The 17,108-nt window shown below is 41.9% G+C and overlaps 1 protein-coding gene across 1 annotated transcript in view; it reads left to right on the forward strand.

The window, feature by feature from the left end:
- Positions 1–17,108, forward strand: part of RB195_019476 (uncharacterized protein) — a gene marked incomplete at both ends in the record, with an annotated part of 35,379 nt that overhangs the window by 13,271 nt on the left and 5,000 nt on the right. The window contains 2 exons of the mRNA XM_013441541.2: positions 5,648–5,709; positions 15,381–15,512. Coding sequence (XP_013296995.2) covers positions 5,648–5,709; positions 15,381–15,512 — 194 coding nt within the window. The remainder of the gene's footprint in view (positions 1–5,647; positions 5,710–15,380; positions 15,513–17,108) is intronic.

Genomic DNA, 17,108 nt, shown 5'->3' on the forward strand with positions numbered 1-17,108 from the left:
CGGTTTAAAATGACAATGAGGAACAAACTGAGGAATTGCTAATGAGCAGCTCTTTGACGGCCTCTCTATGATTCTGCGAACTAAATTAGATATATGTAGTCGACGTCAAATGGGTTCCCGAACCCGACACCGACAAACCCGACAAACAGGCTTCTGTGGTGACGATTGGCATTCGGCTTTGAAGGATCGGCCATACAGAAGCTGCGGAAACTTCTTACCATCATACGAATGCTTCAACAGCCCTGATTCCGCAGAGAGTGTTTCGAATTGATGTCGAATGTTCGCCTACTACGACTCAGAGTTCTCGCTTACATACAGACTTCATATCATCCCATAAATGGTATTGTCACTGGAGGGATTTTGAGTCATGAGCACAAGAAACACAATTTTGATCATTCAGATAGGGGTGTTGGACGTTTTTGTTCCTTAAACGCATGCAGATGCAACGGGTCTCACAAAGAATCTCATAAAAAGGAAAACTTTGGGACTGTTCACGATGCAGCACATATACTCCACAATGCATAGCCTCATTCGAGGGCTTTGTTCAAAATCTTGAGGCTCATATTCTATTCTTTTTTCTGAAGATTCTGCACTTCTGAAAGAGCGGCTGCAGGCAAAGATGGTGCAAAGAGGTAAGGGGGATTTACCGCCGAGTCCGTCGAAATGCTTCATAAACTAAAAGATCAGTCTGCGATTTACCTTAGTTCTCTGACTGACTGTAGAATCTATTATCGCCTGACTATACTATTATCTAACTCAAAATGACATGAAGCACAGTGCAGTTACGTAAGCGGTTGCGCTCGAAGCGATGCGGTGGAGCGTAGTGGTTGGGATCGAGTGAGAACCCTTACTACCACCGTTCACTGCTGCAGTAGCCACCTCGATTCCCACCGCTATCTCCACCGCGCCGCTTCGAGCGCAACCGCTTAGGCAATTGCTCTGTGCTTCACCTCGTTTTACTACTAAAACGAAGCGATTGTTCGCATCGTTGCCGAAGTTGTTTGTCCTTGATCTTGAGTCCTTTGAGGCGTATCCATTCCTCTCCACGTTCAACATTAAACTCGCATTGAATGTCTAATCATCGCAGCTGAAGATCGTTCGAAGACCACACCCAGAACTCGTTAAACAAGAAGGTCGGTGTCTTTGTAGAATTGAGGGAGTAAAGCATCTGGCGATAATCAATCCGTTTGGGATCCTCCAACGCTATCACTTCAATTCAGAACCAGTTCGTGTTTACGCACGCGTATCTGGGCCTTACAGTGACTTGCAAGGACTAATCGATGTATTAGTTCAGTGCTTTTGTCCTCCTAGACAAGTCTGACAACAAGTTATCGGAGCGATAAAAAGGCTTAGTTGGCACTGGGGCGGTTTCAAACCATCGATCAACGTAGCCTCTTACCGACCCGCTGGTCTCCTTATGATGACCAGAATGATGGGGAGTGGATCGCTTTTTGTGGTCACATTGAACGGCGAGGTAATATGCAAGCGTTTACCAAGTGTTGTACCAATTTCCACGTAAATCGTTCCATATGGTGTACTCTGGACGCCTTTTCCGTGTTACAAGCTTCTTATCATCGTCAAAGGTGATGTCGTCGATCTGTGCACAATGATAGTTCAGTCTATAAGCTGTAAAACTTATGGAATTTTTTCTGATGACGACGAACTCGAAGTGTTCTGCCCATCCAAAGCTGTGTAAATCGACGCGCAACAAATGGGACACACTGTTCTGAGTTCTTTATGTATTACTTGTACAATGAAGACAACACCGCTCATAAGATTTCAAAAAAGTCAAGGTTTCTTTCTAGAAGGACAACCTTAGTGCATTTGTTAGGAGCACAACAGTAATATCCATGGTGTATGAAATTAGAAGAAATTCCATGCAGCTACATTCACACCGTCGGATCAGACTGATCCGTCCTGTGATGCATGTTCTGAGTTGCTTACACAGTTCAGAACGCTGGGCCCGACGTTCAGTTTAGCTGCCGGATAAGAGTTAGCGCGGTTCTCACCGCGAATGTAAACTCTCGCCAATCGCACCACAGGTCACGTCGCTTTGATCCAAATGTAAGTGCTCAGGTCTCACAGTAAATCGCGTGTGCATAGTGGAAGCAACGTAAGGGACTGCGCTCGAAGCGGTGCGATGAAGCGTAGCGGTTCGGGTCGAGGGAGGCCCTCCCCAGCACCATTCTTTTCAACCGCTTTCTCCGTCGCACCGCTTCGAGCGCAGCCGCTTGCGCAGCTGCACAGTGCTTCGTGCCGTTTTGACCCTACTATGGCATCTCCCTCTCCTCTAACCCAATAGCCCTTAGCCGGTTGAGCACGTGTGGCGCCGACTATGCACGACGAAGAGAACTAAAGATATTATAATAATATATATTTATTTAGTTATGTGACTATGTAGTAGAAAAATTTTTAACTCAGAAACAGTAGCTTTATGAAATAGACTGTAGAAAAGTTCCATCTTCAAAAGAGAAAAAGAAGAGTTTTTTTTTGCAATTTCGATATTTCCTGTCTTGAATCACTAGAAAAATCATCTTTAAGATGCGTATAACCCACTTGGTCTCCGATTTTATCTTTTTGATTCTTTCTAAAATCTTTTCTCCTATCTTTTTCATCTATTTTCCGTAGACCTCACCGTTTCCTCATATTGGCATGTTGCTTTTCTGCATTTTTTTAGTAGTGGAATTACCAAAACAAATCTCTAAAACAGGGTTTCTATTAGTCCAGCTGACTGAAGTGGATCCTTATTTATAGTTTCCAATAAAGATCAATTGGTAGGAAAAATGTTTCTCGGAACTTTTAACGAGTCTACGGAAGTAGTGGTTATGTAGCTGTAAGGTAAGCTGTAAGGTCGAGTGTTGTGCACAAAGAGTTCCTCTGACATCCTTGAATTAGCCAGCATGTAAACTTTTATGAGTTTTATTTTATTGTTATTTTTACGAAGCAGTAAAATTGATTAGTCCTTCGATTATATAGTTAGGTTGAAATATCTTGTTAAGATCATTCAAGATTCACAAATTTATCACATTCTCTTCCAAAAATATTTTCTTCCAAAATTTTTCAATTGTGAAAATCCATTTTTTTGCAGAATCCAAAAAGCTAAGAAATTGTGATTTGTGTTTCCTCTCTAGTCATTACCTTTTCTGATGACTTTTTTCTAAACGTTTTACTGATCTAACGTATTTGAAAGTCACAATTACGTCTTTACATTTGATTGCAGAGAAGACATTCGATTACGTAGAGGAGTTCAACGCTTTCTATTGAAAGCTCTTCTGTTTTTCTCGAGACTTCTTCTATATGAATTATGTTTGGTTGTGAAGGTGTCTATGTTTTTTTTTGTTAAAATCACGCCTTATCGTTGCAATGAAAATCGTTGCTGCCGCCGTGAAAAAACTGCGTAGACGAACCGTATGACGATATTCGCGTTCAATTCTTTTTTCGTCGTGTTTAAGCTGAGTTCCCAAATATCATCACATGTCTTCGTCAGGAAATGACAAGGTATAGTCGGGTCAAAACGACATGAATCACGAGTGTAGTTGCACTGCATTTGCGTAACCGCTCGAAACTTCAGCTCGCATACTGCAGCGGTGGGTCGCGCAAGCAAAGGCTTCACCACGCTCCCAGCCGCTACGCTCCATCGAAGCGCCCTGAGAGGAGCTACGCAACTGCGTACGTGCTTGGTGTCGTTAATGCTTTTTTGACCATAGTGAATAACGAGGCCAGGTGGGAAGGGTGCCACTGTGTTATGCTCGGCGGAGTTAGAAGGGCTTGATTCGGCTCTCGCAGGATCGGTTAAAAGCAGCATACCCCGAATCTGACATGGTGAACGTATCCACGGAAAAAGCCAGAGTTGGGTTTGTAGATTCAGGGGTGGCTCCGCTCATCGCTCCCTAATCGTCGTAAAAAACCCACGTCAAAGACAACTATTACAGTTGCAACGCGCCACCTTTGTACACATTGTCTTCTCAGCAACCTATTCAAGTGATACCGATGGACAGGCTGCTAAGCGGACCGGAACGTGTGCAAAGAGAAGGGTGCTAACGTACCTCGTAATAATCAATGTGGCTCCTACGCCGTTTCTTACGAAGATCAGGCAGAGATGAGCGGAACCAACCCTGATACCGCAACCTGCAATTCCAGTTCTACCCTTCCCTAGGATTTCCTCAGTATGTCAGATTCATAGTGCACTGCCTTTGAACGCGCCCGCGTCAAAAAGTTGTGAGGTGAGTTAGAACGATTTCCAGCGCGACAGTTGGGCGCATTGGCGTCAGAATGCAAATTCAAAAGAAACGAAAATTGCCAGAAAGAAGAGAGATGTGGTGGGACGGATTGGACGGCGCCAGTTAAATAAGTTGCATAAAAAGACACTGGATACGCCGACAATAAAAAGTAGTATGGTGGAGTAGATTGGGTCAGTGAAGTCGATGAACGTGTTGTCGTGTGTTGATGAACGTCAGAAGGCAGTGAGGCGGATCCCAGGACGTTTAATTGGGGCGCGAGTACTAGATGTGTGAATTTAACGCGAGTCTCTCCGCGTTCAGTAGCTTGAAAAATGAAAGAAATTCATCAAAACTGCGGCGATTTATCTGTCTGTGTGCCAACGCAGCAAGAGAGCAGACGCAGAGTAAAAGGGAGTAACAGGGTGTAGGTTGACGAAGGCATTATAACAAGATGATGGTGTCGAGACATATGAGTAAAAAAGAAAAGAATAGAAGGAAAGGGCAAAGGGAGGAGAGCGGAGAGGAGAGCTCTGTTAGAAGAGAAGTCATATTTGATGATATTCGAATTCTCAGACTTGTACTTGCTTACTCCTACACATTTCCGTACTTGTGTCATTTATGCGCGTGTAACGAGAGCCAACTTGTGCTCGATTATTACTTTTTATTTTTCTCTACTTTCTGTACTGGTGCATTAGGTAAAAGGAGTAATTTGCATGTTACAATAAAAAGCTATGAACGAGTGATTTGGAATAGGATCAGGAAAACACAAACACGAAAATAAGGAAATAATCGCTAGGGGTCGATTACCTGAAGCCTGTCAGATCCGCGATGCACGGAAGCTTCGGAACTGAAGTTCTAAACTGATACTTCCACATAAATGGAGCAGTTTTGCTGCACAGTGAGGCTATTCGGAATAGCAGTGGCCGCCTTCGTAAGCGACCCACCACCTCAGCCTGTTTGATCCTATTCGACGGCATCCGCACGATGATCGAGAGACGGTGTCAAACTCGTGTCTTCAATTACACTCATAACGTAATTTTGCCGTATTTGAACTGATACAGCCCAGGAATGTCTTCTCTAGTAGTTCGTTCTCTAGGACTGCAAAGAAATCTGTATCTTGAATTTCTACTATTTCTTTGCAAGAATTGAAAGGAATCCATCACTTGCGAACGGCTATTGCCGTTCAGTGTTGGAATCGAGGGAGTTGGAGGATTGCAAGGCAAGAAACTATTTGTAGTGATTTCGGGAAGTACAAAAACGCTGAATGTTTGTTTTGATCGTGTCTAACCAAGAAATCATTCTGCCCTCTTCGTAGCCTTTTGCGTAATTTTGCAGCATAAGTCAAAACCGTTTTAGTTGCAGTCATGCACCTGGAAGTTTTCCTGGAATTCCTCTTCTCTTTTGCTAATTTATGCTGTCCTTTTCAGTGTTGGTGAGACGTGCCATCGAACTACAGCAGATGACTACGAACCTCCAACGCCTGTAACCTGTGAGTTGCACTTGCTTACGAAATTCCCAAGATTCTCAGATTTCCTCAAAAATTACCAAATTAATTATTGAACTAGAAAAAACAGAGAAATCCCTTCAGCTAGATTTGTCTCGCAAAATTCCCTGTTGGGAGAAAATTTGGGTGCTTGGGGTCAGTGTCTCCAAGTAATTTTACGGACCATTCTCGCATTACTGAGGTTGAAGAAGAGCCCATTGTCGTCATGGGTGTCTCCAGATTTTTTGCAGAAAAGCTCCTCGTTTAAGGTCGCTCACTAAATGATCATTGAAAGTAGGCTGACTGAATGCTCTACATATTTGATAAGTCTCTTCTTGACGGTTGTAGCGCAATGCCGAGAGATCGTCACTGCATTTACGCAAATACAAATATTCGGTCCAAACAATATTGTAAGAGTATCAAAAGTGGTTTTAACTTCAAGAAAAAAACTATATTCTAGTAAGAAACTCTAGCTCATGGCACATTTTAGCGTAACGACATTTGGTTAGGAGATTTGAGGGATTATCTTCTATGTTGAGAATTTTTAGCAGATTACGAGCGTGCTTTCAAAATATTTTATTTGCATAATCTCCAGAGAAAGAATTAAACAGCTGCCATGTGGAAAATCCTTAGTTTTATCTGACTTACCCACCCTTAGTTGTAAAACAGCACAGCGGTGGACAGAAACAGTCAGCAAATCACTAATTAAGAAGGAAAGTCTTACCATTAGGCACAGTTAGATGTGAGCTCCGGCTGATTTTCGGGCTTGGACATCTGCGAGAGCTGGAATGATCTTTATGGATTTGTGGAAGAGATTTGACGTGCAGTTACCGAGAAATTTGATCTTGGAATTAATCAATCAAAAAATCGAATCAGGTGCTTCCTTTGGCTCTTTACTCTTTTCTCTTAAAAAAAAAAACCAACAAATTTCAAACGTTGTCTACCAAGTATATGAGATTCTTCAAGGTCTTAAAAATTATTGGAAGGATTGTATGTAATTGTCGTTCAAAAAGGACGGTCTACGTAAGGCCAACACTATCATAGTTTCACTGCCCACTTCCTTGCAAAAAAACCTTGGCACTAAACTGCAGCCTCACGTTTATCTAATCGCTTTGAAATCTGTCCATCTTATGCTACATTTATTACTGATTTTGACTAATTTTCTATGGAGGAGTGGTGAAGCTTTGTCGTCTTGGCACCTAGTCCCATCCTCATTTCTCTTCGTTCTGCAGCAGGTTGGACAAGAAGGTCATCGTTTATGAATCGCACAACAATAACCACTTGATGCAGTGATCTATTGCTGTGCGAAGTTTCACTTCCACAAAATGGGTCTCATCAATGCCTAAACCTCAGAACGGATTTGATGAATTTGGATTTCTCACTTCTGGTGTTTAACAAGTCCAGCCGGATTTTGTACAGCCGATCGTCGGGAGTTTTGATCCTCTTCACTATGGAGATGCAAAAAAAGGAGGAGACTGGTATCTTTTGCCAAAGAGTCCACAAGCAAACATCGGGGTTGCAAGTGGATCTCTATCCCCTGTGCCACCTGCGTCCCTTTGTTCGTTGGTTTGTTCGAGTGGGCGTAGGATTGTTTCCATTTGACGCGATCGCTCGCGAGGGTTGTCCAGTGGCTCCTCTTTTCCCAAGAGCGACCCAAGAGCATCATGCCTTTCCTCGAAGGACTTCGTGAACAGGTCTCACTACCTGGTCATGTACCCTGCCTACCAAGTTTTTACTTTCCTTGGCGTATACGCAGCGTGTCTGGTGTCGATCGGAGACGTGGGACTGGACTGAATGCCCTCTTTCACTTCCGGGATACTCCTCATATCTCCCTCTCAGTCGAGCATTCTATGACACTGGCTGCATTTTTTTCTCTTGCGAAACGTCCTTGTTTTTAGGCGTAAGACAAGACAGGAATTCGCGGTCTTCTTCACTACGTCCTCGACGCACTTCCCAAGCCAATGTTCCTTTTGCCCTGCCCCGGAGTCATGATAATTTTCCGAACGAGGTATACATAGCTGGAGCACTCGGATAAATTCGTTCCGTTGAGCGTGGATGTGGAATTGAATTTAAAATTAAGCACACCACAGAGCAAATCCATCTAATGATTAGTAATGACGGATTCGGTTCTTCTTTTGATGGTCCAGCATCAGCCATGTGTGTACCTGCGTGTACGTATATTTCAAACGGTTAAGCTGCGTTTCGTCCTTAATCTGGTTCCAATGCACTCCGAATTCATAGACCTAGTACATCTTACATGTTGTGGCTCATAATTGTCCGAATCACTTGGAGCATCAAAGTCATCATCAGAACAAAGCAAAATTGCACACTAAATGCCAAGCTGTTGTGGATAACAGGGCGGGTCGCAAGAATCTTTACATTTCGAAGAAAAAGTATTTCATTCACATGATAAGTGGGGAGTATATGAAGAACCGGAAGTGAAAAAGAGATTGGATGATGTCGCCGGGTCTCACTTATTCTTGCCACTGACCTCTATTCGAATATACCCCGTATACTAACATTTTCAAGGGTTATTTCTGGAATATACTTGAAAAGATATGTGCTGTAATGTGAGTTGAGGTTTTTATGGAAATGTACTTCTGTTAGGTACGCCACCAGCACAAATAACTTTGCTCCCTTGAGGTTATCAACTCATTCTTTGTGGCAACTACTACCCGGTAGGAGAGTTGGAAAGGGTTTTTTTAATCTAGTAGAGGAATATGGAGCTGGAGGAAGTTTCTGTAATTTTTGATACGAGTGTTGGATAGGAATTCACTGTATAATTTCCGAATTTATTCAGACGGGGATGATTGGTCTTTTTGGAACTGACCTTTTCTTCATTCCATGCTCCGTATACGTGGGATGAAGGGTAAACTGCACCGTATTTTGTTCCCGATGACGAATGCTCGTCACTATTGCTCAGCCATCGATCTTCCACCACCGAGACCCGTCTAGCGCTGCTCATATAAACATCCGCCGCCGAAAACGTCTATTCCAGCCTGGTCGCATTCGCTTCTTTATTCGTTATTGTTCCTCGTAGACACTCGTTGGTGTGCCGCTCGTTTTCGTCTTTTCTCCGATAGTGTTGACGTCATTCCGGCTTTCACTACATTTCTGATTCGTTTTTATTTGTGGCAGTTCAAAGTTACCATTAGAAGGACAGGAAGTTTCCTCACTGCGTTCAGTCATACATCGATGCTCTTAGTGTCCATAATTAACCCCATCTCACTTCCTCGTGCTTACCTGCAAAGGATGGATTTTTGCTGTCTCAGTGGTACAGTTTGATTCCTTAAACCCCGTATTTCTAATCTACCTGGATATATTTATATGCAGTGAATGAAAAGTTCACTGACTGCATGCGGCAGAGCTCAAAATGTGGATTGATAATAACTTCACATGAGCTTAGGCCGGATGTACATACGTTTGTAGATCATAGCTTGAAAGTCTGGAGGAGGATTTGATGCTGTGTTCTCTCTAGTAGTAGATGGAACTTGTAGCGTAGTTTGTAAGCACCGCAGCGAAAATATGGAGCTAAACAAATCCGACCTAGGGGATGAAAGGGAGGAATGGATTCATAACTCGGTCCGGTAAGACGTTACTTTGTTGGTAATTTTAAGTTAATTTTACTTTCGTACTATTTGTTATGATTTCGTTTTATCACTCCTATTTTATAGAGAGATGCGTCGCCGTGTAAACTCATAAGTTATAGTATCCATTACTCCCCGCATTTCTCGCTTTCTAGCTGCTTTGCGTTTGCGTTGCGTCTGTTTTTCGCCCATCACCCACGTCGCGAATCCTCTCTACCGCCATAGAGGTCCGATCCTTGAGAATTTTCCTGAACGCTTCCTCTGATAGTGCTCACACTGTTTGTCACCTTGAGATGGCATTGGACGATGGCCATTCACAAAGTGCTCAGACGACTGCAATTGTCCTCAGTCCTGCTCAACGAGCGGAGCTCGAGTATTATGTCGTTTCGAGACATTCATGTTTATGCATATTGGAATTTCCACATTGTTTGAGGAATTTAATTGAAGAATTTAATTTAATGTTTGTATTTAATGGTTACAAAATGACTCTCTTAGTTAGTGAGAGGGATTGCAGGGCACTTTTTTTCCATTATTCCCCTTTCTGCACTCGAAGTTTTTTGTGAGCACTGCTAATCTGGTTAATCTCGGCGCTCAAGTGATCTCAACCACTTGATTCCAGGAAGAGAACAATCCAGAAAAAAATTCTATAAGGAATGGCGATAAACCGCAATCCTTAGTAGACTTGGGGATTTCCACCCTATTGCTCGTCATGTGTTTTTTTCTTCCAAGAAAACCTAGAATTACAAAGGATTTCCATCCCCTTTTGTTAGAAAATTTTATCACCGTAGCTTTGTCCATCTATACATACATTCAATGTTTCTTTTCAACATTCGGTGGAAACATTCGATGACAAGAAAATATTGGATGAAATTCGCAGAAACGAAGACTAAAAGCTATCTGACCTCAGTATTTCACTGACCATGCTTGCTATGTCGGTTACTAATTGGTCTGCAGTAGAAGTTCCATGTAATTTTCTCATCTTGGGAGTTAATTAGAATTTGCAGCCGCGTTCCATTGGTTCCAGTTTTGATGACTGCGGTTAGAGAGCTGCCGGAAATTTGGTTGCCATCGAACGCGAATAGAAGGAAAGGGTAAGGTAGCGGTCGACATTCAAGTTTTCTTTGATTACTAGAAAAGGCTTCGGTGGTAAGCTGCAGCAATGCACTCTTCTTCGTGAGGATTGCAGATGTGAAGCATTTATTGGCGAAGATCCACCTATAGGTGATGATTCTCCTGCCTTATTTCATACCGTAAATCATTGTCGAAACAAAAAACACCGAAATAAAATATCGCCGCTGACGCAACGTGAAAAGCTTCAGTTGCCGTTACTTCATACAGTAAAACGTCGTTCTAGGAGAGAAGTACTGTCGTTCGCAGAAGATGATTTCGAAGGGATGGTGCCGCTGCTTGCTGAAGGGCTCGGCATGCATTTTCGCATCGATCGTGGCAATCCTCTGCCACTGTCTTCTCATCGATTTCCCCCCTCTCATTTCGCCTCCTCTATGCACAACGTCATCTTCATCTCAGAGCATTGGACTCAAAGGGAGAAGTCGAATTCGATTTCACTTCGGCGGCGGAAGGTCGACTGTAAGCTTGCAACGCCGTGCAGACGCAAGTGTCTCACTGCAAATTCATCACGTCATGCTATCGCTTATGATCTGGCTTCTGGATTGGCTGGGACAACACGAGGATTTTCTAGTCTACGTCAGCGTTTTGTGTGTGGTGCTATAGCTGCATATTGAGCCATGGGCGCCATTTGGCTCGGTAATTTCTACCAAACACAGCCTCCTTCGCTACCATACCCCGAGCAAAGCGTGATTGTTTTCCGTCGGGCACTCCTGGCCACTTCAGCTAATTCTGGATTCTGCACGAGCGGCGCACTCCGTCGCATAGAAATTCTGCGGATTTCCCCTTTCTGGCGTATTATTATTGCGATAATAACTGATACCTGATGTGTCTAGATTACTGTGCAATTCAGTACCCAGAATAACTCACATCCATGTGCATCTTATCATTTTTATTTCAATTGTTTTCATCAATTTAGAAAATTCACATTCTTTTGACTACTCCACTGGTATTTATTGATTACAATTATTCACTTGTTGATACGAATGCACAAAAAGTGCTCCGTGCAGAAAAAGTACATAAAGGCAAAAAATAGCTTCTAGTACGCCAATGTCTTCTCTGGCAAGAATGATTTACATTTTTAGTTCTATATATTTCAAAAAAAATTTCAGATCTGTTTCTTTAAAAAAAGAAGAAACTCCCAAGCATCTCTATTTTTGGTTCTTAAGTTGAGAAACATGAAAACCTTAGCCGTTTTTCTTCAAAGCGCAAAATGAAAAGCGCTGAGGCAGCATTTGGATTTTTTTGCTAATGGTTCCGTGTCGAAATTCCCAAGATTTTCTCTTTTGTTGTGATTTCTTTTGAATTCTTTGCTCCATGTATGGCTCACATTTCTGCTTGCTTTAAGGTTAGGTTATTTTCCAGAGAAATGAAAATCTCGCGAGTTTTCCAATGTTGCAAAAAGAGAACTTATCGCTCACAACATGGAAGAGCTTGCGGTGTCCAGTGAAGTGCATTCACTATTAGCGAACGGCTAATTGATGCCTAATCGGTGAAGTTTAATTGCAGCGTTCCTGCAATTACCGTAATGAAGCAGGATTCTATTTTTGTAGAAAGGACTCAATCTTTTGAACTGCTCTATTTTTGCTATTCGAAGTTCCACAGCAATGCTTTGAACAGAAAATGCTTTGAGGATATGTTTTCTCTAACTTATTCTGCCTCGATTTGTCTTTCTATGAAAACTGAACGGATTTACTTACTTCTTAGGAAGTAGAAGTACACGAAATCCCTCTTATTTCGTCCATCTTGATTCAGATACAGTATCCTGAAACGTAGCATATTTTTTCGATTGAGAATTATAGGGAGTAAATTACAGATTACTATATTAGATTATTGCATTATTAACTGCTTTCAGCGCGCTGTAAGCAGGCTCCAATTTCGTTTGTGAACAGTGACGTATGGGAGTCGTACCTAACTTTTCACAGTGATTACTATTTCTTTAGGAAATCTTCAAAATAACACCTCCAGAGAAAACAACTTGAAATATCTGCCTTGCCTTTGGATTGGATCTTACCTCTTTTCGTCCCACAAAAACTCTCTGCAATTCTTCCTTGTTTTGTTCTCTTATAACCATACTGTTCCTATTTGTCTATAAAACATCGCTCACAAACTTTCGCGAATTTTTGTTTGAGTGCAGCGTGTAGCATTCGCAGAAGTTCTCGATGTTAAGTTTTTTTTCCTAAATTAGTGAGTTGGGTTCCCAACGTAAAATGATGGCGGATCTAAAGCATCAGACTGAACACTTTACCCGTAGAGGTAACTCCTTACGAACGAGTTGAAAGCGAGTTAGAAGTAGGATTCGTCACTCAAACTAGTGCAAGCGTTAGTTCATCAGCTAATTTCATCACTGATCCACCTCACTCGCTTTCATTTCCTCATTTTTTGGGGTATAAAGACCTGCTTCTTCAGGAAAGGCAGTCAGTCGGATCCCCCAGTGGTGCCGAAAAAAGCAGTCGTAGAAAATTTCTCCGAACGCTCCCTTCAAGGATAAGAAACGATGTGAAGGAGTTAGCAAAAAGTCCCAACGCAAAGAGCAGGAAGCAATTTGTGACTGAGTGCACCTTGAGCAGTGGAGTTTCAACCCCTCCATTCCATGAAAGAAACTCTAGCTTTAATAGGACTTTATAGTTTCTATCCATGAAAATCGATCATTAAAAAAATCGCAAGCGCACCTACAGCCTACATGTATTTAATCCCAACGTTCATTTCTACATCGTAGTCTCATTTTGTGAAAGCCTTCTTGTGGCAGTGTGCTCTAAATTATTTGCTTGTGTTTGCTAGTTCCTATCTCATTTCACTCATTAAGCAAAATGATTTTCTGTTTTTCTGGAATCTTCATCTTGTAGTTCTGGAACCAGGGAATTTTCCACAGTCAGAAACTTAGCAGAATAATACCGAACTTCTTTCTGTAGCTATTTGAAAGATCTGGATCAAGGTTCCAGTGCATGCTGCCATGAAAAATTGTTCCGAAAATTGTAAATTGTTGAAATTAATCCGCACTTCAGATACTATATTACATACTACATTATTACATTATACATATTCTGCACATTATACACTTCACCTATCCGTGTATTGTTGAACTCCGACTATCATTTCACACAAGTCAAGTTATCATCATAAATACATGAGATAAAATACAAAATCGGCTACAATTTACCCATCTTAAGAGAAATCATTATTTTGAGAAATTGCAAGTGAATTTAAAAAGCCACAATGTCTTCTTTTTATTTATACAACCATTGTTTTATTGAATGATTTTGTTTGTCTCTAAAGGTGTGTGATGGGAATATCATGTATGGACTGGGAAACATAACTGATTTCCTAAAAGGCAGCATATCACGAATCTGGGGTGGTACGGATTTCAGGTGGAGTATCCGTGTACGGTCGTAGATTATAGAGATCGGGGTGGTTCCGCTCATCTCTCTCCGAACCACTGCAAGCAGCCGACCCCTGGATGCTGTCTTATACGATGTCCTCTATTGCAGCGCACCACCCTTGCACGCGTAGCGTCCCTTGCTGCCTATCGGGGCAGTCCGGATTGATTTTCGACGAATCGCAGGGCGGAGGCGGCGCAAAGGGTGGAGCGTTGCAATGGATGGCGTCGTACAAAACAGCTTTCTGGAGGCGGCTGTTGGCAGTGATGCAAGAAGAGATGAGCAGAACTACCCCCGCTCCATAATCTACGACCCCTTATATGGATACTCCACCTGAAATCCGTACCACCCCAGATTCCTTTAAACATCAATTTTCCAGGTGGTCGAATAAAAGCGCAGCAATTCGGGTCGTTGTAAATTCGTTGCGTAAATTAATGGATATGCTGACCGCCAAAGACCGAAGCTAAAGCTCTGAGTAAAACATAAACTGATCTTATGACATGATTAAAGCGAAATTCATAGAATCTGTATTAAGTGGAAGTTCTTCTTTTCCCCCTATCCACAGTTACGGGAGCAGAACACTAATCAAAATGAGTCGAGGAATAAAAAATGGATGTAATGTAAGTGATTTGCAGATTTTAATTCAGACGACATTGACGCACGCTTAGCGTTCGATGGCGTGGCGCTGAGCACATCTAACCCCATTCTGCACTTGTCCTCGGAACGTTCTCATGCATTTTCGCCTTGATCAAGCACTATGGATTGGATGTTACTTTATTTCTAGAGTTGGGTGCGGATATCCCCTTTTAAAAGGAGCGTGGGGGGATTCTTCGGGTGTTCTCCTAGTAGTAGATGGGGTTCGTAAGAGGCTACGAATCTTTATCATTGCCTTTAAAGGCAGAATGGGGTGCTAAAACAACTAAAACGCGGACTAGACCACGTAACAAACGAGGATCCAAAGGTCTTATTTTGCCCGACGATGCACCTTCTTACATCTTCTCGACTGCTAAAATGAACTTGTGGAGTGGGTTTGACTAACCGTGTAAAGAGTTGCTTCAAGTGTTATTCCACCTCTAATCGAGAGAACGTACTCTTCTTCCGTCTGTAACGGAGGCGTAGCGAGTTGCCTCTTTTGGTGAATTGAGTTCCCAACAGCATCAAAGATTTCTGATACATCAGAGGTTTCTCTGATTGATGGATTTCCTCATGTTTCGCATTTTCGGATCAGCACTTGCGAACTATTTCGTTGGCTATATACTGCATGAGAAACTAGTGAACCCCGTCAGCAAAAAATTCTCCAAGAGAAACGTGAGAAGCTTCAGAAGTGAATGAAAGTGCCGAACCAAATTCTCTTTCGATTTCTCGAGATATTGTAGACGGTGTATGTTCAGAACTTCGTGGAAAGTTTAGAGCATTTATCCGGAGAAAGAGTTGGTGAATATTATTCGCCCAGAAGTGATCCCTGTTACTTGTCATCTTCCACTGTTGTTGTTCTGCACAAGTGTTTCGTCATCGACTAATAACGAATTCATTGAAATCGACATCGGCTAGACATCGTCTACGTCTTGATAACCTCGTTGATTTTCAGTGAATCCATCACCGCTTCTGACTGGTCGACGTTTGCCACTGTTACCGGTTTCCTTACGCTATCAGACGATGTCATTACCGCATCAAACAGTGCAGAAACCTCAAGAAAGTCACACATTATGCTTCATAGATGGTGAGTTTTTGTGCTAAGTTTGTTTAATTGATTAATTAAGGTAATTAAATTGAATTATTAAACTTGCAGTCTGTATTAACCATTAGACTCTGAGGAGGGATACTGTTAAGGGGTCCGACACATTCTTTGAATCGTTCCGAATCGTGATTTAGCTTGAATTCTTTTTTTTTTACATATTCTGCTAATTTCGATGATGGTACTGTTTCCATCTTGACATCAAGTACTACTTTTTCTCATCGGTAACTTACTATTTTATTCCGGTGATAGTCGAAGAACACCTATAGTAGCTATTTTTAAATGAGAGATTCGCTCGGACTTCTATCCAATCTTCAAAAAATTCAGCAAATTCTAGGGATTATAGCATGCGCTTCCTTGCAACGCCTTCAAGATGGACTAGTCTGCAATAATTTTTTAAGGAGAATGAATCGCTCATAATTATTTAATTATTTAAAAAATGTAGTTTTGATAAATTTTGTTATTTGATTATTTATTCTTCAGAGGTTCTTTTAAACTTTGAGTTGCGGAACAGACTGTTCGAGAACGTTACTACTACGTTACTGTTAGTGATTGTGGTTTATCCACGTAACGTTTCCATGGAAAACTTTCAAGACAATCCTGTGAATTCAGAATATCGTCTCATCTTTGTTGCCCGAGGAACCAGGGTTTTTATGACTAGTTCACTTGTCACTTTCCCGCTTATCCCGTCACATTTTCTGTTGAAATTGATTTTTTTTTTTGAATTTGAAAGTAGAGCAATATCTTCAGCTCTGGTCAAGCTGATGTACTAATCAAATTAAATTATTGAAATTGCAGTTTTCATCAATTATTAGAATGTGAGGAGGGTGATTGTTCACAGAGCCGGTATCTCCTTTGGTCCGAATCTTTCCGATTTTTCCGTTTATTTGCTCATTTTGGATCATTTCCCACTGTTCTAGTTTCGGAGGCCAGTAGAATCTTAGCGAGATGAAGGCGCTGAGCAGGACCTGGGCGCACTAACGGTTAAGATTCTCGGTATCTAAAAGAACGTGCATTTAAATTGATTTCAATTTTAGCGCCGTCGCACTCATCGACCTCCTACTTCAATATTCTTTCGATCCCCATAAAAGTGCACGGCGCCAAATGACGTTTTCCATAGAATATTTAACGACTCCGAGGAATTTGGCTCAGGTTTCGCCTTCATTCCCCTCGATTGCCATATTGTGGATGTATTCTTGCTGACAGCTGCTGCCACGATTTCGTCCTCATTTCCAAATAAGTTTCCTCGCATTTTTGTTGAAGTTCTCGTAGTGTTAGTCCTCGTTGCCGCATGATCTTTTCAATAGCTCGTGTACAAATTTCAAGGAGAGATAAGATTTCTTTTGTAAATTCTGGAAGTTTTGGATGTCGAAGCCGAAGTCTTCGAATCGTGGATGGAAATCCTCAAAGTTCTTCGCACTTTCAGTTCATACATCGTTTCTTCGATCCGTAATAATAGGATATGGTAGGTAGGTGGACGAAAAACGTCCCACCATTTTTCCTGAGGGCTTAAATCACCGTGGGAACTCAAGAGAATCAAATTTGCACACTGCTTAATGGTTAGAAAAGATGAAAATCATG

This window comes from Necator americanus, chromosome II (assembly GCF_031761385.1).
Source record: "Necator americanus strain Aroian chromosome II, whole genome shotgun sequence".
NCBI lineage: Eukaryota > Metazoa > Nematoda > Chromadorea > Rhabditida > Ancylostomatidae > Necator > Necator americanus.